The sequence below is a fragment of the Xiphophorus hellerii genome, chromosome 5, assembly GCF_003331165.1.
Source record: "Xiphophorus hellerii strain 12219 chromosome 5, Xiphophorus_hellerii-4.1, whole genome shotgun sequence".
In the NCBI taxonomy this organism is placed as follows: domain Eukaryota; kingdom Metazoa; phylum Chordata; class Actinopteri; order Cyprinodontiformes; family Poeciliidae; genus Xiphophorus; species Xiphophorus hellerii.
The window spans coordinates 20682500-20703699 of NC_045676.1; the positions used below are offsets into that span (position 1 = coordinate 20682500).

At 38.7% G+C, this 21200-nt stretch overlaps 1 protein-coding gene across 4 annotated transcripts in view; it reads right to left on the reverse strand.

The window, feature by feature from the left end:
• LOC116719831 (myosin-11) overlaps positions 1 to 21200 on the reverse strand; it is a 31367-nt gene that overhangs the window by 9262 nt on the left and 905 nt on the right. For 3 of the 4 annotated variants that reach the window (XM_032562560.1, XM_032562561.1, XM_032562563.1), the window contains exons 2-21: positions 17433 to 17800; positions 17040 to 17196; positions 11208 to 11235; positions 7839 to 7938; positions 7710 to 7736; positions 4531 to 4623; positions 4371 to 4434; positions 3940 to 4038; positions 3616 to 3759; positions 3416 to 3511; positions 3199 to 3317; positions 2944 to 3096; positions 2655 to 2828; positions 2343 to 2516; positions 1585 to 1699; positions 1261 to 1454; positions 1063 to 1184; positions 908 to 977; positions 653 to 813; positions 428 to 536 (exon numbers count right to left, since the gene is read on the reverse strand). In XM_032562560.1, coding sequence (XP_032418451.1) covers positions 428 to 536; positions 653 to 813; positions 908 to 977; positions 1063 to 1184; positions 1261 to 1454; positions 1585 to 1699; positions 2343 to 2516; positions 2655 to 2828; positions 2944 to 3096; positions 3199 to 3317; positions 3416 to 3511; positions 3616 to 3759; positions 3940 to 4038; positions 4371 to 4434; positions 4531 to 4623; positions 7710 to 7736; positions 7839 to 7938; positions 11208 to 11235; positions 17040 to 17196; positions 17433 to 17774 — 2541 coding nt within the window. In that variant the 5' untranslated portion in view covers positions 17775 to 17800. The remainder of the gene's footprint in view (positions 1 to 427; positions 537 to 652; positions 814 to 907; positions 978 to 1062; positions 1185 to 1260; positions 1455 to 1584; positions 1700 to 2342; positions 2517 to 2654; positions 2829 to 2943; positions 3097 to 3198; positions 3318 to 3415; positions 3512 to 3615; positions 3760 to 3939; positions 4039 to 4370; positions 4435 to 4530; positions 4624 to 7709; positions 7737 to 7838; positions 7939 to 11207; positions 11236 to 17039; positions 17197 to 17432; positions 17801 to 21200) is intronic. The other variant, XM_032562562.1, reaches the window with a different exon arrangement.

Genomic DNA, 21200 nt, shown 5'->3' on the forward strand with positions numbered 1-21200 from the left:
AGAGCTGCAAAATTTCCCTTAAAGTGAAAAGCTTTCCATGTGTGCACAAGAGAAAACTTTTTCTGTTGAAGATATACATTTGTGCTGAATTATTGTTGGTAAATTATGCCTATCTATTTTAAATTTAATTTAAACTGCAGGCTTGTGGCTTAACTTTGAAACAGATTATACTGAGTTGTTACTGCATCAAAGTTCTGGTATTACTCTGCAGAACCTGCTGCAGGCAGGGAATCTCCAGCTGGAGAAAAAAAGAAACTGATAATGACACTGGCATGTTTAATCATGAGAAAAGCATTTAAATAAGTTAATATTAACTCGTGTGAAGAAAACGTAGAACTAGTTCTCATTAATTATGATCTTGCACAACACTAAATATAGGCTACAAAACAGCGGTACACTGTGACATTGTGGTCCGTCAGGAGCAGACCTTTGTGAAGAGTCTCCACCACTGCCAGTTCCTGAGTTTAAGGTAAGCGGCACAATTCCTTTGGATCACTTTCATGGCCGTCAGCTGCTGCTGCCTCTTGGCAAATGCCCTTTGAAAACAAAGCGGTTAAAAATAATAAAGAACATGAAATCATAAATGTAAAGTCATGTTAATGTTGAGTACGAGCAGGCAAAATTTTGTGCGTGAAAGCTTGTGCTCTCCTACTTTCTAGCCAGGAAGCCTCTCGCCTGAGCCTGGAAAGCGATGATGATCACGGTGATCTTCAGATCTCTCTCCTCCTCCAACTGGGCAAGCACTCCAGTTCGGAAGAAGATCTTACTCTGTCCAATCCTGTACAGGTTGGGGTCCAAGTCAAGATGCTTGATCTGCACAGACATAAGATTTTAATAGGACTTTTAGGAAGAGCAGCGGGATGAAGATCGCTATGAAGATGAGATTAAAAATTGTAATTGTTCCCACCATGAGGCAGCAGGCTTGTTTGCCATCCATGAAGCCTTTTGGAATAGCACTTGCAGCCAAGATTTCATATCTGTACAGAGACGGACAGAAGTCGCTATTACCCGGATTTATCATAAGCTGGATATTAAGACTGATACAAATGGTTTTACACCAACCTTTGACGGAACTCCTGGAAAACAATTCGATTTGGAAAACCTTGCCGACAGATTCGGATTCCCTCCAACACACCGTTACACCTCAGCTGCTCGAGCACCAGGTGTGCATCCAGCTTTCCTGCCTGAAAAGGTTCAGTTTTAGGATTCTAACAGCAAGAACTTTAGTATATGATGCAAAAGCTATGTATTGCGCTTAACCCTCTTCTCGTGGTTCGGGATGATGCATCTGACGAAGTTGGGCTGAGTGTTGTGTAGTGTTGTCATGAGTTTTGCCAGAGACTCCTTGTAGAGCTGTCCCACAGTACGAAACATTCCCTTCTTGGTTTTTGATCCGCTTGGCATGGTGCTGTCCGTCATCTTGGCTATCGTGTCCAGACCAACCACCCGGTCCGCTGAAGAACAAAGTGTAAACAGAGCTTGTACATTTACACAATAATATGTACATTTCTATGAGGGTAAAGTAGGTAAGGTATTTGTTCACTTATCAGAAATAATTATTTTTGTGTATATCTCATATCTCACAATCTTTCCAGAGGTCCTGCACAAATAGGCTGGAGGAGTTGTTGAGCAGTGCTGTGACGTTGTCATTTAGTGGGTCCATGTTCTTTGTCAGCCAGGCTGTGGCATTATAATCTACCTAAAAAACAAAATCATTACATAATCTTAGTCAATGTTTTTCTTCCTATAAGGCATAAGCAGTCAGAGGAAACCTTTTTTTGAACAATATAGTGCAAAAGGTTTTTATCTAGTCTTCAGAGAAATACATTTTTGCTTTGTTAAAATAACTGGAAGGTATGAACAGTTTGATAATGAACCAATTATAAACCAGCTTTCTGTCACAAAGAAGCAATCTTATGTCATCTTAATTGGCCTTAATGTATAAAAATTACAAATCGACAATGTGACAAACATAAAATACATATTTTAGCTCCGTCATTTAGAAAGAATCGAGATGAAAATTTGGGAGACAACGTATAATGAACCGAAGGATGATTAATTTCTGAGGTTTTGAAATACAATAGGTCATCTTTATTACAAAAATGTAAAAAAAATTTTTTTTAAATCCACTGATTTGATCCACTGTTTTTGCTCAGAACAAGAACAAAATCACCCAAATTAAAAATAAATAAATAAAAAATCTTTGAAAAACCTTCAGAAACTTTATTTTAAAAAAGACCATTTTAGATTAAAAGAAAGTCTTTCTTCTTGAGAGCAAAGTATTAAAAAATGCATCTGTAAAACAAGAACAGGACGCATTTGTGTCGTTTCTTCATATTCACCTTTCCAGCATAGTGAAGAATGGAGAACTCCGTTTTGTCTTTGAGCTGCTTTGGTTTGGCAAACTTCACATGGCTTCCTTGAGTGTTCATGAGTTTCTCCACAAAAGAGACATCTGTGGCCTTTGGGAACCAGCACTCTTCATCCAGCAGGGCCAAGATGCCTGGAGGATTGTTCTGTGGAGGATGCACAACGGGGCTTAGCAATAAAATAACTAATTTTACATTTTAAACTTCCTCTGTGCATGGAAGTGGAACTTGTTATTGCAATGTGTTCATTCCAGTGGCTATTTTTAACGCGTCAGTACTCGTTACCGGCCTCTCAATGAGCTCGATGCAGGGCTGTAGGTCAAGTCCAAAGTCGATGAAGTTCCACTCGATGCCCTCCCTCTGGTACTCCTCCTGCTCCAGGATGAACATGGTGTGGTTGAAGAGCTGCTGCAGCTTCTCGTTGGTGTAGTTGATGCACAGTTGCTCAAATGAGTTGTCCTAACACACACAGCAGAAGATACACATCACATGTCCTCCATCTGTGCAAGTACTTTTACCTCAAGGCATTTGTAGTCACGCAATGATGAAATGTGACTGATAAATATGTTTATACTTCAAAAATCTCAAAGCCGGCAATATCAAGGATTCCCAGGAAGGAGGCTCCCTGACGTTTGGTCTTGTCCAACGTTTTGTTGACACGCCCCAGGATCCAGCGGAAGAGTCGCTCAAAAATGGCCTTAGCCAAAGCTTCGATAGCAAAATCAGCCTAATATATACAAAAAAAATTAAATCCACAACAAATCAAATGCACTTACTGTTACAAGAACTTCTAAATTAACCTATGGTGTGTAGTTTTAATTGGTTTTACCTGCTCTTTGGTTTGTGCCTTCTGCACCACCTCTCTGCCCACTTTGATACGAGGGGTGAGGATTGCTCTGGTGAAGTCCGTCACGTTGATGCCCTGCAGGTGGCAAACCTTCTGTGCCGCTGGGGACGTGAAAAAAGTGGTTAAGTAATAAAACCAATAAGCACAGAAATTTGTAATGAAAACATTATTTGACTCGTTGGACGTAAAAGTTTCTAACCAGTGTTGTCCGGCATGGTGGCCTGCTCTTGATTCCTCTCTTTCTTGAACTCAATGTTTCCCAGCTGCATTACGGTGGAGCAAACCTTCAATATATCTGCATCATTAAGAGCAAACACATGAAGTAGATTGATTAAGGTACTGCCACTGCATGAGATATGCAGGCATTTCCATGCACAATAACAGAAAAGCCACTGTTACCAGTTCTTTCCTCCTCAGTGAAGCCCATGATGTTCATTGCCTCCATGGTCTCCTCGAACAGTTCATCATCTTGCTGTCCAGAAATCTGAACATGGCCCGCACTCAGGAAGCGGTAATTACTGAAGGGCTCCAGAAGAAGGTCCTCTGATGATAATAGAAAAACAGTCAAACAACTTAATTACTTCATTGAGAGCATGCTCAGCTTTCATTTGTCTTTAAAAAAATTTTTCCCCCCCCATTTGTAAGAACTTGTGACTCCTTGTCGGCATACTCTTAAGTACAATGTGTGAACAGTTTAAAGAAGCTTAAAGATAATAATCTAACCTTTCATTTTGTCTTTGGCGCCAGCGATCATGTAGTAGAAAATGTGAAAAGCTCTTTCCGTCTTTGCCTGCCGGATGCACCGGGACTTTTCCAGCAGGTCTGAGAGCAGCCCCTAGTTGAGGAACACAAATTTTGCATTCAGAGTAAACAATATATAGATCCTTGTTCTCCCTCTTTGCAATTATGGATTGCCTTTATTTTTTGCCTGATAGAATACGCAGAATTTTGTGTTTGCAACAAACTATGGGAAACTTCAAGTGGCATGACTTCATATGTAAGACACAATCTGCTAGCTATCATTTTAATCTCTTCTGTACTTCTATTAAAAAGAGTTGTGGCGTGATAAGACTGCAGGTGGATAAGTAGCTAGAATAGCCTAAATTGGGAAAGAAGTTGTTTCAGAGCTGCAAAAAATCTCATTAAAAGGATACAAGTCTCAATGTTTGCTCCAACGATGTAGCCCGTCACATCAAAGTTAATGCGGATGAATTTTCCCTGAAAAAGAGAGATGACAAGGAAAAGTGAGATTCCCATCACGGACTCCAAAATATACATAAATAAAATATATACTTCTTTAAACCACATACTCACAAATCGAGAGGAGTTGTCATTTTTGATGGTCTTGGCGTTTCCGAAGGCCTCAAGGATGGGATTGGCCTGCAGGAGCTGCTTCTCCAGCTCACCCTGGTGACAGAAGTAGGTGGTGTCAAGAAGATACAAGGGTGATTCTCGGTGAGTGTTTACCACGAAAATGATGCAGGACAGGGGGAAGACAGCATCAAATCATTCATCTAATTGATTCACCACTACAGTACTAAGGCATTTTATAGTGAGCAGTAAAAGGCATAATTACACAGAATCAAGAAAAGTCTGTCTTAGTTTAAGAAAACTTATTTGATAGATTTTGATGTATAAAGAATTATCCAAACATATTTTCTGGAGATGTAATTTGTCTCCAGCAAAAGTAGCTGAGTGAATGTCTGTAACCGAGGTGGACAGCCCATCATTTTGAATCGAGCTAATCCTCCTGATCAAAGTGGTTCCTTTTGTTTGCATCGAGGTCAGGAGGTCAGGACCTCTACATAAATTTTCTTAATTAAAAACACCCACAGGCTTTAGCTGTGTAAATGAGCTAAAGCCTGGCAGAGAAAGAAGGGAAAAAAAGAAAACAGTATAAAGAAGTAGCTCTTCAGACTGATGGTAAATGATTTATAGTCAAAGTTAATTTTAAAAAAGTCTCTCTTATTTGAATCTGTGGAATTTATTTAGATCGAATATAATGTTGATGTTTCTGGAAAAAACAAACTTCTGTACCAAATGCGGCAAAATAAAAGCCACTCTTATGTTTTAGGGAAAAGGAGAAAATACAGACCCACTGATGATGTGCTGTTCAGAGTTCAGGAAAACTAGAAAACAAAGGGAAGAAGACAGAGCACAGCAAGGTGGAAGTAAAGGAAAAACTTGCATCTCATGAAATGTAAATATAAACTTTTAAGGCAGATAAGCAGCAGGAGTCAAAAAGGCCTGAAAAGGAGAGAAGGAAAAAAAAGGAAAAGAAAAAAACCCAAAACATTCCTGAAACTATTTCTGTTCAAACTGTGGGAGCTTCTGGAACTTAGAGGAAAGAATAATCAGGCAATATTTCCTCTAGACACCCAAAACATGTGTGAGATTAGTAGAAAAGAAGTTAGTCACTTAAAAAAAAAAAAATAACACACATAGCCTAATACAGAATATGATCACCAAAACCTTTTCCCCTCACTAAGTAAAGGCTTTTGAGATTAAATATACACCACATCAACAACACAACCAGGAATTTACACAAGATAAAAACGTATAAAGCAAAAAACTCCATGCAACAAGTATAAAAAAGTGGAAGAACAAGGAAATAAGCTCTGAACACAAAGTACAAAAAGAAAATGTCTGAAATCTGCAGTATAAAGTATTTCTGCTTCCCGTCAGAGCAAATGAAGATCAGTGGATTTAATCCTCGCTGAAAGCCTATCAAATCAAAAGCATGTCACGATGGGTAAAAACAGAGAACTCAACAGCTTCAAAACTTTACTGTGGCAAAAATTAATGGCACTGGTTTCAGATTCCTTGAGAAATGTCTTAGCCATGACCAGGTGCTCTTAGGAGTCAGTTTCAGAAAAACCTGGAGGCAGGCACAGCGGTTTCCCCTAAAAGCAATAAGAAAGGAACTCCATGCACACTCACTGCTGAAGGATGTTAAAGTTTACCACAGAACATTTGGACAATCCAATGGGAATATAGTCTGGTCATAGGAGACCAGCATTACATTTCTGAATGCAACAAAATGCAGCGTGTTTGGAAGACAAACTGGACGCAAAGGTCAAGTGACGGTGATGTTTGGGTTATTCTCGACAAGGTGGATCAAATGTGGATTTCAAAGCAAAACAGTCTGAAAAGCACCAAAAGGAAGCTTTTAATTGGTTTCAACGCCAGACAACAAAGCCATTGATGCCCCAGTCAATCTGACTAAACTGAAAAATCTATGAAAAAGGACAGTTTGTGTGGATGAACCTGTTCTTTTACCTTTTCTACTCAGTACTAAAGAAATTTTCAATAAATATCTGCTACACTTCTATGCTGTGTGACTTCACTTAATGCACCCAATTTATGGAATATTTTGTTTTGATGTGATTGTGACAGATCTGGTGCAAGTTTTATGCCAATGGCCACATAGGGAAAAAAAAAAAAATCACTTTACTGAGAAAAATTTGTTTTTTTGCTTCATCAATTTGAATGAATCCTTCTTTTTCACACCTTTTTGTCTTTAGGTAATGGGCCGTGGCATGAACACTTCCAGAACCTTTGTCATGAAAACATAAGATAAAACAATAAAATCTATACAGTTAGAGGATCTGTTAAAAAAGAATTCTATGATATTTGGTAGTCATTCATATCTTTTGTTGAAATAATTTTTGCAGATAAATTTGTGTAAAGGTCAAATGTTGGTTGTTTCACTTGTGCACAAACCTGTACCTTGCATGGGCTGTTGCATGAATACAAGGTGGATTTATGTGGGGGTAATAAATCCGGTGTAGGAGGGGTGGGGTGGGACGGATTTCTGCTGTGCGTTAATGTGTCTTTGTCAGTGTTTTATGAGGTCTATGTAAAAAAACAATAAAAAGACATTAACCAAAAACTCCCCCCCCCAAAAAACCCCAACAAAAAAACAATAAAATCTGCAACAGAAGAGTCAGTGAACACTTCCTATGTACCTCACAGGTCGATTATATGTTTAGGAGTCAAGAGGTTGTTGGATTTTGACAGACAAAAACAGGAGATGGGCATGCTCACACTGTGCTCGATGATCTGTGAGAGACTCTTTCACTGCTGCAGAGAGTTTGGTTTAATCTCCAGCAGCAGAGAAAACCATCAATTTGACAAAAATCCCGTCTCAAGGAAGGAAAAGGGGCACGTTCATCACTGCGTGTCAGTACTCTACTAACCATCATGCAGTCTGAACAAGCCAGTCGCCAGAGTAAAAAGTTGGATTTTCTTTTAGGAAGACTTCCAGGAAGTATGCCAACATTTTATTCCAGCGAGGAGGCTGTTCTAAATAAGCTATAGCTAGTGAGACATGTTGAAGAAAACACCATCTAATTTTAGAAAATTGGACACCCTGGATGTAGAACAACACCTATTTGGTGACACTAAACTTCATGCACTTTTCTAACAAAACACACAAATGGCACACGCAAAAAAACAAAAACAGCACACTTCAGGCATTCCCCTTTACTCACGTATGCAAACTGTGATCCTGTTTGTTGCTATTTGAAGGAAATATACAGAATTAAACTGGGCAGGTTTCCTTTAAGAGTGAGGGAAGTGACTGACAGATCCTAACACTGGTTCTTCACACAGATACCTACAGCGCTGCTGTCCTTTTTGCCTTTGTGAGACGAGGCCACAACAGCCAGATACTGGATGACCTTCTTGGTGTTCTCCGTTTTCCCGGCACCAGACTCTCCTCTGAAGAACGGGAAAAACAAAGAAAGAACAGGATTAACAGATCCCAGGAGAGAGAGAGAGAGCGCGCACCATAAGGATAAATAGAACTGACAGGATTTCTGTTCACAGTTCAACAGTCCAGTTTAATTTGATGGGAATCATGTGCTGCAGAGATAACTTCACCATGCCTGACCCAAAGTAAAATCTAACTTGCCGTTATGTAATCTGATCCTGGTGGAATTTTTCCAAGTCTGAAAATTCAGCTGATGTGGGATTATTTAAGTTATTTCAGTCTTTTGGTTAAAACAGCATTAAAACAGCACATGTAGGGATCAAAGTGCAACTGTTTACTGACACCAATCATAGACATCAGATCAAAATGATGCACATAGTGGTATGCATCTTATATTTGGATACATGCCACTTTTCAAGTCACAAAAAATCAAAACATGGTTTTGGGAATCAAAAACAACCTGGAATAACTCTGCCATGATACAATAACTCCTGTAATATGAATTGGCAGAGATTATTTAAATGAGTTGTTGTCCTACCAAGAACCTCAAGAAATTGGCAACAAGGTTAAGATTATTCCAGAAGCTTGATGTTTGCCGGCTTTATTAGTCAAATAGTTTATATACGTGGTTGAGATTATTGTCCCTTTAATATAATGTTACGGTTTTAACCATCTGACCCCATCTGATGTAAAGAAAATCGCAAGAACCACTAGCAAAGATTGATTGAAAGGATGCCAACACCTTCAGGCTTGACTGACATTTACAGAAGCACATGGACAAGGCAAATGTTTTCTGCAGATATTTTTATGTTCAGAGGAGACAAAGATCAGGTGTTATTAAAAGCTGCAAGGGTCACAATGACAAAATAAATGTTTTAAGGAGTCCAGGTGGCTTTCAAACCTTAACACACCATATCAGGCAGGCCAAACTAAGGCTTGTTACTGGTCACTTATAAATCTCTTTTGGATCCAAGTTAGAGTTATGGGAAGGCCATCAGACCGCTCTAACCTGAAGTATGTGCTGCTACACCTTTTTAAAGTCACTCAAATGTTTTCACAAAGCAACATGGACAGATTCTTTCCCTCCACACAACAAACTTGGATACAGAAGTCTGATTAAACCCAGAGATGTCAGACAGAGCACACATGCAGGCTTGTTCGAGGGTCCTTAAAAGGCACGGGAAACTCTGTGTGTTGGGGTTTGGCAGCTCCAAGAGGAATCTAACTGTGGTGTCATGTTTAGGCTGAGTAAGGACATACAACATCCAGACTCAGGCTGCAGACATTTGGGAATACAGATTAAAATGCATCCAAGATTTTCTCCTGTTAATTAATTGGTGACTTATCATCACTTGAAGTGACTTGACATTTCCAGCTTACCATCAGCAGCAACTTTATAATTATGTTCAAACTTGTGTTGAGAAATGTTTATCTTGCCTCTTCTATAGAGTTTTACGGTGCCTTTTAAAGAGGAAAAATATCCACATTAAAAAAAACAAAACTATTTTTAGACTTTAAACAATTTGCAGACAGACTGTTGAGAGTCAGAGCACAAATATGGTAATATACAGCTTTGTTTTTGCTTTTTCAGATAAAAATAAAAAAATAAGTAAAATATTATTGGGGGGGAAATGTGTGTGGGAAGCTCCTTGTACTTTATACTCTTCATAGATTTCACTCTCATGTCCTCCCCTGGCCTCTATTACATTATTATATGTCAACATCTACAAAATGCATTTACTATATTTCTAACCATTTTCCACACTAAACTGAGTAGAGGGATATTATTTAATAAAAAACATCTCCTATTCCACTTGTTACTCCAGAACTGTAACATTAACTTGTCGTAAAATATCACACAAGACCCAAAAAAACCAGTGAAACTTCACAAATGTTCAGCGGTTTTAAAGCAGAGGCCCGTTGAGGTTTAGAAACCACAATGGTTGTTTAAATATAAAGTTTAAGACAAGGTACAGTTCAACATCCTGACAGTTTCTCCCTCTAAACCCTTTTCATTCATGCTCCATACAAATTTCCCTTAGAGTTAAACATCTGATATTTGGCTGCTGGTATAGAGTTATCTAAACTTTTCCAGTTTCCCTCTGATAAGGAAGCATAATCGCTGAGGAAATTGCTTGATGGGAAAGAATGTACTGCATCCTGGTTGCAATAAATTAAAAGCAAAGATGGGGAAAGCCTTTTTCTCTCAGCTGGTTCAGGACACCGGGAATATTTCGGTCCAGATATTGAATGAAGTTATGCAGTCAGATCTGTCTGAGCTCACTTTGAAAATGGAAACATTAATTATGCATTTTATGTAATCTGTTGATGTGTGCATTTCATTTGTACAGCTCACCCCCCCAGCTGGTCTTTACCTTAAGTAGCTGCATGCAACACACCTGTACTGGAACTGGATGAAGCAAGGATATGACATTCAGCTTGAATGACTAATAACATGATAAACCTCTATGATTATCCATCCATCCATCCATTTTCTGTTCACCCTTTGTCCCTAATGGGGTCGGGAGGGTTGCTGGTGCCTATCTCCAGCTACGTTCCGGGCGAGAGGCGGGGTACAGCCTGGACAGGTCGCCAGTCTGTCGCAGGGCAACACAAAGACATACAGGACAAACAACCATACACACACACACACACACACCTAGGGAGAATTTAGAGAGACCAATTAACCTGACAGTCATGGTTTTGGACTGTGGGAGGAAGCCGGAGTACCCGGAGAGAACCCACGCATGCAAACTCCATGCAGAAAGACCCCGGCCGGGAATCGAACCCAGGACCTTCTTGCTGCAAGGCAACAGTGCTACCAACTGCGCCACTGTGCAGCCCTCTATGATTATATCTAAATAAATTTTTTTAGAAAATAAACAAGCCAAAATTTAATTAAAATTAATGCACCGAGTCCAATTGTCTCTGGATGTCTCTGCAACTGTTCAAAAATTCTCAATAATTTGTTTAGCTCAAATAAACAGAGATGAGCCCAAACATTTGGAGAACTAATCTGGTTCCCCATCAGAGTTCAGGACACACTTCCGGACTAAATCCCTGGGTGACAAGCAAGGACACGGTTCTCCCAGAGAACTGCAAAACCTTTAGCATGAATAGAGGAAAAAGGAGTATTCATTTACTTTTTTGCCGTTTCATTTATTTTTGGCATCTGGTTTAGATCTCTGCTTGCATCAGCATTATGCAACTCTTCTGTGACATCAGGTCACATAACACAACATAAATGCGAGAGACATTTGGAGTTTGTTTCACTTACGTGCAGAGAATGGACTGGTCCTCACGATCTGCAAAATCAAAGAGAGTGGCAGGTGACTCAGCAGCATGTGAACAATGGGATGAATTCAGTTCATCTGCAAAAGAACTAAAACTAAATTCTATTTGGGGTTTATACACCAGCTGGTGGTAATGGAGGGTCTCGTTTCAGTTCATTGATGTGAAAAAGGGTCTGAACTTGCAGTGGTGAGAGAAAACATTTCCGCTCAGACAGATTTGTTATTTTTGCTTTTTTGGTCACACTTGAATGTTTCAATACAGCTCAGTTTATTTACAGATCACCAATTTGTAAAACAAAACAAAAAAAAAAACACCCATCTAATATAAGGGCCACATTGCAAAAGAAAAAAAACCCCCAATATTCTCTTTATATAGAGATACAGTCAATTCAGTCCAATCATACAGATTCAATGTGACATCCATGTGTTCCAGTTCAATGCTAGATAAATTTGTTGGTAACGGAGAAAGTTACAATCACAAAATGCACACACTCTTGATCTGGTCTGCGCTTGACTGGTAACTTGATAAAGTAAATGTAAACAAACCACACCACCTATCAACTACAGTCTGGTCTTTTTTTATCCAGAGTTTCCTTGCACTGTACCAGCTTGCATAAATAACCAATCACAAACAGCAAAACAAAAATACTGCACCAAGAAGCAGACATAAACAAAAACAAAAGAAAATTTGATATAATATATCTGAATTTTGTACCCTAAGGATATTTAGTCACACATACAAATGCATACTCAGCATTGTCTATTTTAGGTAACATTTATTTCAACTTACTTTACCTTTAAATGCAACTAATATTACAAAAACAAAACTCAAGTATTGTTTTGTTGGTTGTTAAACTTTGTGCCAAGAGAAATTTGGAAGTAGGAGTCTGTAAGAGGGCAATTGTTCTTGCAAAGCACTATACATAAGTCACTCCAAATAAATAGATTCGAACTCTGATACATTCAGTTCAGCTCTGTTTCTGATACAATGCAGTTGGATTAGTTTTACAGCACTCTAAAATTACTCTGGTGTGAAACCTGAAGTTCAAGTAGTGTGAAACTAAAGTCATACCACAACAGTTTTTATCTAACTAATCTGAGCGATAATTCATTCGATTCAGTCCCTGTATACAAAACACCTCCAAGCCCGGCTGCTGAATAGCCAAGAGCAACTGCTGCAGCAGGAGAATCACTTCATTTAATGTTTACATGCCGAGTCAAAAACTAAGTTTCTTCCCAGATCTGCCCCACATATAACACAAGCCAGTGCAGACGCGGTTAGTTAGTGCTAACTTGACTTTGGCCACTTCCCTCCATTCCTCGTAGGCAGTCACAAAACATGCAGCCGGTTCCTACTCTGCAATTCCTAATTAAGGCAGAGTGAGAGGGAACGTGCGACGGCCAGATAAGCGTGTTTTTGAACACTATCCAAAAACACTGCTCACTCAACAAAACCTAAAAGGGAACAAAAATGCTTAAAAATGTCTATGACACCGAGTCAGACATATGGAGTCAATATGATTGTCAAAAAAGGCCAGAGATCTTTACACCTGTAAATATAGTGGGAACACAGAGGAATAAAATGGTTTTCTGCTGCAATGAGACAGCAACTCCCTTCTGGGAATTTCACATTTTTATCTGCTGCACATCAAAGACTGAAGGGTAATTTTGGAGGACTGGGATCTCAGCCAAGGCTGAATGTTTCAAAGCTTAGGAGAGTTATCTGAATTTGTGGTAGTTATGCATCACTTTGACTCCAACATGAGAATTGTTCCTACTGGACTAGTCAGTGTGAAACATCCCGCTTCATTGGTTTCAACTTCATGGGAAACACAGCCAGCATTAAATAATAAATTTGCCCTTAGGAGTAGATTTATGTTTCATTAACTAAGAAATGTAAAAATAACTAAGCTGAAACGCACATTAAGCATTACTGGTCATCTTGGATGACCACAGCTTCTTTTAGGCAGCATTTTCAAAATAGAAAGCCATTCTAGTCAGGCAGATACTTGTTGATTTCCTCAAGTAAAACAATATCTAGAAGTTAACAAACCATGGAGAAAAAAGTAATTTCTGTCCTACCATCACAAATGGAAGCTGGTGGAAAAAAGACAAATTGTATGTGTGGAAAGATACTTCTTTCCCAGGTATGGTGGAGGATCTGTGACAAAATGAGGAAGTTTCTCTCCTAAAAGCATGGGAACCTTCTTCAAGAGCTTGGCCCCAGACTTCTACACATACCAGAAGATTTTAAATAAAAATCCAGTGAACTCTGCCAGAACATGAACAGGCAGTCACTGTATCTTTCAACAGGATAATAATCCAAAACAAGGCCAAATCAATACAGAAATGGTCTCCCAACCACAAAGTTCAACCTTTTTATAAAGACCTCTTACTCTCCATGTCTAAGAAGACCCGAGGGCATAAAAGGCTTAACATAACTCCTTGCGTCAATGGGAGCAAGCCAGCTTAATCATTTTTAGCTCAGCAATACCAGAGGTCCACTCAGAAATGCACAACTTCCAATAAAACCACATAGGGGGCGATATTCTGCAGGTTTATACACTCCCTCAGAAGAGAGAAAAAACAAACGAACAAAAAGAATAAGGGGATTTCACGCCACAATATCACTGTATGTTTTTGACCCCAGTTTTCCCTGCGATAACTTATCCACACTAAGAAAGCAAATTTCTGCTTGTGGCACCTCTGTGACTGCAAATATTATTTCCCCTCCATTCATCATATATACAAAAATCTGGGCTTTCTGTGGACATCCGCAGAGACCCCTCACGGACCCCGGGGGGCGGGTACAGATGACAAATTTTATTCACATTGTCATAGAGCGCACTAGGAGGTATGAATCTTGTGAAATCTTACTGGAGAACATGTACTATTGGCAACAGGTCAGGTGAAAAAGGTGACGTACTAACAGGAAGGTAGAAGGTGATTTAAAAAAAAAATGCATAAAAAAGTACTGTTTTTCCTAATTTACGTTTTTTCTTTAAAAGATCTTTTTTTAAAACATCTTTACCATAGGTCACATTGAAAACATTATTGGAAAAATTACTTAATACAAAGGTGTGGTCCATAAATTAAATTATGCAGAAACTGTAATGCATCATCAGTCCTAAACAAATGTTTATTCTGAAGTATAAGCATAAAGTTAAAACAAGTTTTTTTTTCTGCTTTAAACATGTACATTCCTGTAAGGCACACCCATAAACTGAGTCCTGAGCTGTAATGGTGCTTCTGCAAAGGATAAATTGAAGACATATAATCCAAACACCAGCAGAAATACCAGTCAATCCACCCATTTTCTTGTTTACCTCCACAGCTACAGTGTAAATATGAGCTCTCACGTAAACACCAACTTCCTGTGCACTGGTTTGTCCCAGGCAGTCTTGGATTAGCAGCTATGGTTGATCAAATTAGATATTAACATAAAACCATGGTTTTTTTTTATATTTCTTTATATTTCTTACAAATAAAAATCTGAAAAGTTCATGGTACAAATGTAATCTGCCCCCTTTATTTTGGCTACACTAAATAAAACCCAGTTCCTTCAGTGAGAAGTCACCCACCCACCCAGGTCTAACTTTATCGCTGATGATCTGTTAAGGTCTCAGTGGTTTATTAGAGAACTGTAGTGTGTAAAGAATTTGTTCTGCAATTAGAAAGTTTGTTTCCAGCCCTGTGCCACAAAATGATGTGCCATTGGGCAAAGCACTTATCAGAGAAACATCTAAGAAGTTTATTGCTGCTCTGGAGGTGTTGCAGAGATCCACAGCTAAGCTGGGAGAATTCATTGACAAATTCATCATCAGCGACTCTACAAATCAAGCCTTTATGCAAGAGCAGAAAGATGGAAAACCACTGCTGAAACAGAGCCAAACAGAGGCATCCCTAGTTTACCACAATTGATGAGGGGAACACAACGAACATGTTGAAGAAAGTTTTCTGTGCAGATGTAACAAGTTAGTGTTTAGGCAAACTAAAGCTGCACATAGCTCCAAATACAACACATGGTGGTTCACCTTCCACTAAGACGGTGATCCTACTATGTCAAAGAAATCCCTTAGATAACATGTTCATGTGTTTGAATGGCCAAGTCAAAGCTCAGATCTAAATCCAATTGAGAATCTGCAACAAGAATTGGGGAGAAAAAAAAGAAAAAAAAAGAGCACTTTAAGCAGAAGAATTTATAAGAACTTTAGTCCTCAGATGTGCAACTTTTGCTGCTGTTAAGTTGGTTCTCCAAAAGTTTTCCCTCAGATGGGATTTTTCAGATTTTTATTTCTGAAAGGTTAGAAAACCACGTTCCAATTCACTAACACTTCCCAATTAGGCACTACTGTGTGTTGTTTTGTCACACTACGTCCCAATGCTGTTGTTTGTGATTAAAATGAGACCACATTTAAAGGAAGTTCAATGGATAATGAATATCTTTGCAATTTATTTTAAGAGAGGACATTAGATCATTTTTTTTAAATACCTGTATAACTCACTAAAAATGTGCAAATGTAAAAACAAAACTGAAAGCTGGCATAACTTGCATCTACTTTTTGACGTGGCCGCAACATCTATTATATGCAATCAAACAGTTCTTTTACAATAAATAAATAAATAAACGAACCAATGTCTTACATTTCCTTTTTGGGTAATAATTTTCTGCCACATGTACAGTCATTCTGAATGGGAAAGCTCTAATATTACACAGAATGATTCAACTTTGGACACCATTAAAACTGCAAATCATCCTTCATAAGTTTCTTTCAAATATTCTGTGTCATGAAGAAGTAGCAGCAAACTGAAGGGGAGATTTTGGAAGAAGGAAATGCTTTACTGCCCTCCGCCCATCTCTCAATCCAGATGTCAACTCCTTTGAGAAAATGTCCTCATGTCAACATGAAATCAAGTGGTGCAAAAGCCCCCTGGAAACAGATTCTGTGGGAAATGAGCTGTTGTGAAATCGCATCACTGCAGTTTGAGCCAAGAGCCATTTACTGTAAGCACGATTCTGCCAAGGCCACAGTCGTCACCTCCAGCTATGAAAACTATGGATTATATTTGATCCACTCTAGTACAAAATGTTTGCAATGTACTGCATTGTTTTATATTCAAAGTTATACAAAAGCTAATTTGTAAAGCTTTTATTTAATTTGAAAACTTTCAGGGTCCAGCTTAAATATTTTAAAACTCTACACAGATCAACAAAATTTGAACAAAATATCAAACTAATGACAAGGTTAATAAAAACATAGCATAAGTTTTTTTTTTGTTTTAATTAAGACTAATTTAGAATGGGTTAATCTTAAAAACTACCCAATCCACAGAGGTAAAACCAAACATATTTACTCATAATAAACAAGGTATAAGTTGTGACATATATAATGTAATATTTTTTAAAAACTGACCCTAAACCTAAATTGCCTTAAACCAAAAACAGCCTCTATATTAATAAAAAAAGTTTTTTTGTTACACAAATTATAAAAAGGTATCACTATTCAAAGTATAAATCACTCAGTATGACGGTTTTTAAAAAAACTGTTAGAAATTAATAAAAATATTCAATTTCACAAACTGAATACATGTTTTAGAAATCAACTTATAAAACAATATTTTATTGTCAATATTAAAGTACATCAATTTAATATTGACTCATTTAATTCTGATTCAGAAGCTGAGTAAATCACAGGCGATTCATCAAAAATAATCCTCCAGTCAAAAGCCGAAATGGACATTTAAATCGATTCTAACTTCACTGCAGGGATTTAACGGAGTGACAGACAGAGAACCAACTGCAGGAGAAATCCTACCTTGCATCATGTTTCTGTAGGCATTGTCAGCTATAGAATAGATATGTGGGGGGACTTCATGCCGTTTCTTCCCTTTGTACATGTCGATGATCTTCTCGGAGTAGATGGGCAGCATTTTATACGGGTTCACCACCACACAGAACAGGCCAGAGTACGTCTGTGAAAACACAAAAATGCCACATTCAAAACTTGGAGGATGTTTTTGCCTTCATGGCTGTTGGAAGACAGTTAGTAAGGAAATTGTGTTTTTGTAAGAAAATGTGTTCATGCAAGGATATTTCAGCCAAAATAAAGCCAAGATATTATAAGTGTTTCCTTCAGATCCAGGTCAAGCCAATATGCACAATCAATAACACTCAGAGGCAATTTGCATGTTTTCTTTAGCGTACTTACATAAATGAGCCCGGAGAAGTACCTCTCACGTATATTGTGCAACACAGAGGCTTCATTAAGGCAGGTGAGCTCGGCCATGTCCTCCACCTTGCTGAACTTGGGCGGGTTCATCTTCTGGATGTCATCCTTGTTGATGGTTGCCTTCTTGCCGTTATCAGCCAGCTCCACCAGCACCTCGTCGCCGTGCTCCTCCTTGATGCTGGCCGCCTCGAAGCCGTGCCTCTCTGAGGGGATCCACACCAGCTTCTTGGCCGCCCAGTCGGCCTGAGCCATGGGGCTGTTCAGGAAGTCCTTATCGACGAAAAGGAACTTCTCGTCCTCTGTCGGGGCCTTGCTGGACATCTTGGCTAGTGGTGGAGGGCCAGACGCTGAAAAGAATCGGTGCATTAAATGTTAAAAATGGATGGCACATGGAGAAGCCATGTTACAGTCGAACGAAACCATATTTACGGGATCACAATCGAAGTGTAAAGGTTCTCATTTGAGGATAGAGAGAAAGAATAGCATGAACATTGGAACAAGTCCTTTCAACTTCTTCATATTTTCCACAATGCATTCAAAAACATAGATGTATATTATTGTAACTGTGTGCTAAATAAATGTTCTTGCAAACAAATATCCAAATATCTTCAGCTTGGTTTGCATTTATATTCATAATCAGAATGACCCTGATATAAAACCTCTACGGGAAACTGCTGTAGAAAACAAAGCAACCCAGCAAAGTATTGGTCAGAGAAGTAACCCAGGGGCCAATGGTGACTCTGGAGGAGCTGCAGAGATTCACAGCTCAGGAGGGAGAATCTGTTGATGGCAGAAATATTAGTTGTATTCCACAAACCTGGCCTTCAAGTAAAACCATGAGCAACATCTCAAGTTTCCATCAGCCAGGTAGAGAACACAGCAAACATATAGAGTCGGATGCTCTGGTCAGATGGAACTCACATTTTCCAGATTAAAGCATGGTGGTGGGATCACCATGAGTCATGGTGAGAACTGATGACTCATTACTGAAAAATAAACTTGTATCAAACAACCTGAGACTGAGATAGAGGTTCACCTTCCAGCGGATCAATGGCCTTACAGCCATAGTTACACTGCGGTGGTTTAAATGAAACTATTTTCATCTCTTAGTCAAAGTCCAGATTTAAATGCAATTGGGAATGAATGCTCCCCATCCAGTCTGACTGTCTTTGAGCTATTCTGCAGAGAAGAAATGAGATGCAGCCATAATTGCAACAAAAGGAGGTTCTACAAAGTTTTGACTGAGGGGGCCTAAACACAAATGCTCACCACACTTTTCAAATTTTTATTTGTAAACAAAAAATATATTTTTTCCTTTCTATTCATATATATTACACAAAATACATTCAAACTTTGCAACATGACAAAATAGAAGATGATAACCGTGCATACCTTTTCAAAGAACTGTAATCCAGTAAAATTATGTCTTGCTTATAGCTAAAAGACAAAATGTTTTTTTTTTGTCCCCCCCCCATTAGGGAGTTTCAGAAGGCAGCCATTCTCACGGACGTCCACCTCCCTCTCGACCCCACACGTCACACGGGAAACGAACAAACAATTCCCCTCTCAACTGCCGACATAACGACTGAGGCTGGGAAATTGGTTTTAATTAACCTCACAACATTGTGTCAACAGATTTATCTGAAAGACAACCCAAACAACTCATACAGAGCGACTTGTTCTGCTACTGAACCATCGAGTTCCTCTTAAATTTAATAACCACCATTTTTTTCTCCCTGTCCCTCCATATCTCTCTCTCTCCCTCTCAGTCTCCTGCTTAGGGAAGCTTCAGTCTCGTGCTGTGATGACCATATAAGGGCTCCTTCTCTGGAGCAGGGCTCCTTTCTGTGGACCTAAACAGCAAGGCAAGTGAATTCCCAAACAAAGCCCATATAGGGAATAGTATGTCTCTGGTCGGCTTTGTCGTTTACTGCAAAATGATAACAGCGAGGCAGAGAGGCTGAGGGGGCTCAGGATTTTAACAGCCATGCTTCACATGGGCCCCTGTTGGAATTCATTTTTAAATGTTGCAGTCTGTGGCTGCATTATGAGCAAGTGTCTAGCTGTTACAGAGACCTGCAGAGGAAGGCAACTTATAACAAACTAGAGTAGCTGCATCCTTCTGGTGCTTTGCAGAGAAAGTAAGAGTATAAGGCAGACGGGCGTCTACAGTGACTCCCATGCAAGGTGGAGCAGCTTTCCAGCTTTGCTGACTAAAGAAGACAATCTCTGCTTATTATTACCCTTCACACAAAATGTGTAGCATAAAACTAACTCGACCATCATCACTGTGACACATGGTAGTGGTAGCATCATGCTGTGAGGAGGTTTCTCTTTAACAGCAAGAAGAAAGTTGATAGGGAAATAGATTGAGTTTAATTCAAGAAAACCTGGAGGAAATCATTTCTTCCATGAGGTTTCCATTCCTAAGACTGTATGAACCAACACTGTTTGGGTATAAAAGTGATATGGATCCTATTTTATAGCATTCTCATCGGATTATCGTCTAACTGAACACAACAGAAATGAAACCACGGATTTAGTGAACTGTTTGTTAAAGACAGCGCCCACTTCTCCATCACAGAAGCATCAAATTTATTAAACAATTATCAGTGATATTTTTCACCCCTTAATGGGCAAGTCAACAAATACAGCTAGTTTGGTTAAATAAATCTAAAACAAAAAAACAAACAAACAAAAACATACTTCTGTATTCATAAGAAACTCTGTGAAGCTTTCTGGATGCATCATAAATCACAAATCTTTCTCTCTGCAGACCCTTGCTTTTATCTTTTTATTTGTGGAGACTGTCACAAACTGAGTGGGAACTAAGTAATAAAACAGCCCCAACCTTCCCGAGAACACTTATAAACAGTCCACTGAGACAAAAAAAAAAAAAGACTATTTAAAAAGTATATGACCACCTAAAAACCTTCCATCAACCTATCAAAAGTGGTCAAAGACCAGAGATGAAAGTCTTTGTAAGGGATTGTGAGAGACAGGGGAATCAGCTGATGCTCTGATGGTCTGCAGATAAACGTTAACAGACATTTCCTGACACACCCCGTGTTTAAAGGAGACACTGCTCCTCCTCATGCTCCTCCAGCTTTCCTTTTACGCAATTTCATTTAATACCCACATCAAGCCTTTGATCATTTAAAATGTTGCGTCAAAGTTTTTGCATCTTAAAGAAGGCTGACTGAAGTGGTTGTGAGAGTTTGACATAAACAAACTAAAAACTTGAGATAAAAACACTCATAATCAGTTACAATGTCTACAGCCAATCTACAATTAAGCAAATTGAATTATGTTAAATATAATTCAGTGTGAACACCATATGTTTTAGAATATGTCTGTATAATTAGGGTTGCAATAAAATTCCCAACTTAAAAAAATGTGTTCAAAGTCATTTTGAAGCACTAATAATGTCTCGGTTTAAAATAATAAACTAGTGAAGATACGGCCCTGGAGACTTTATGACCTTTCTATTTGTGGTAGGGGAAATTTGACCTTAAAGGCCAGTAAATCATGTTTCTAATTTCCTATCCGAAATGCTCCACAAACATTTCTGATATCATCAAACTAAGAAACCTGAACGCATTTAGGACTACAGCATAAAAAAAAACATAAACAGAATCATGTTTTCTGAACCTAGCACTTGATTTCTGCAAAGAATCATAAACTATACGAATGCAGAGCCATCAGGCTGAACACAGAATACAAATTTAGTGAAATCAAAACTCCCTG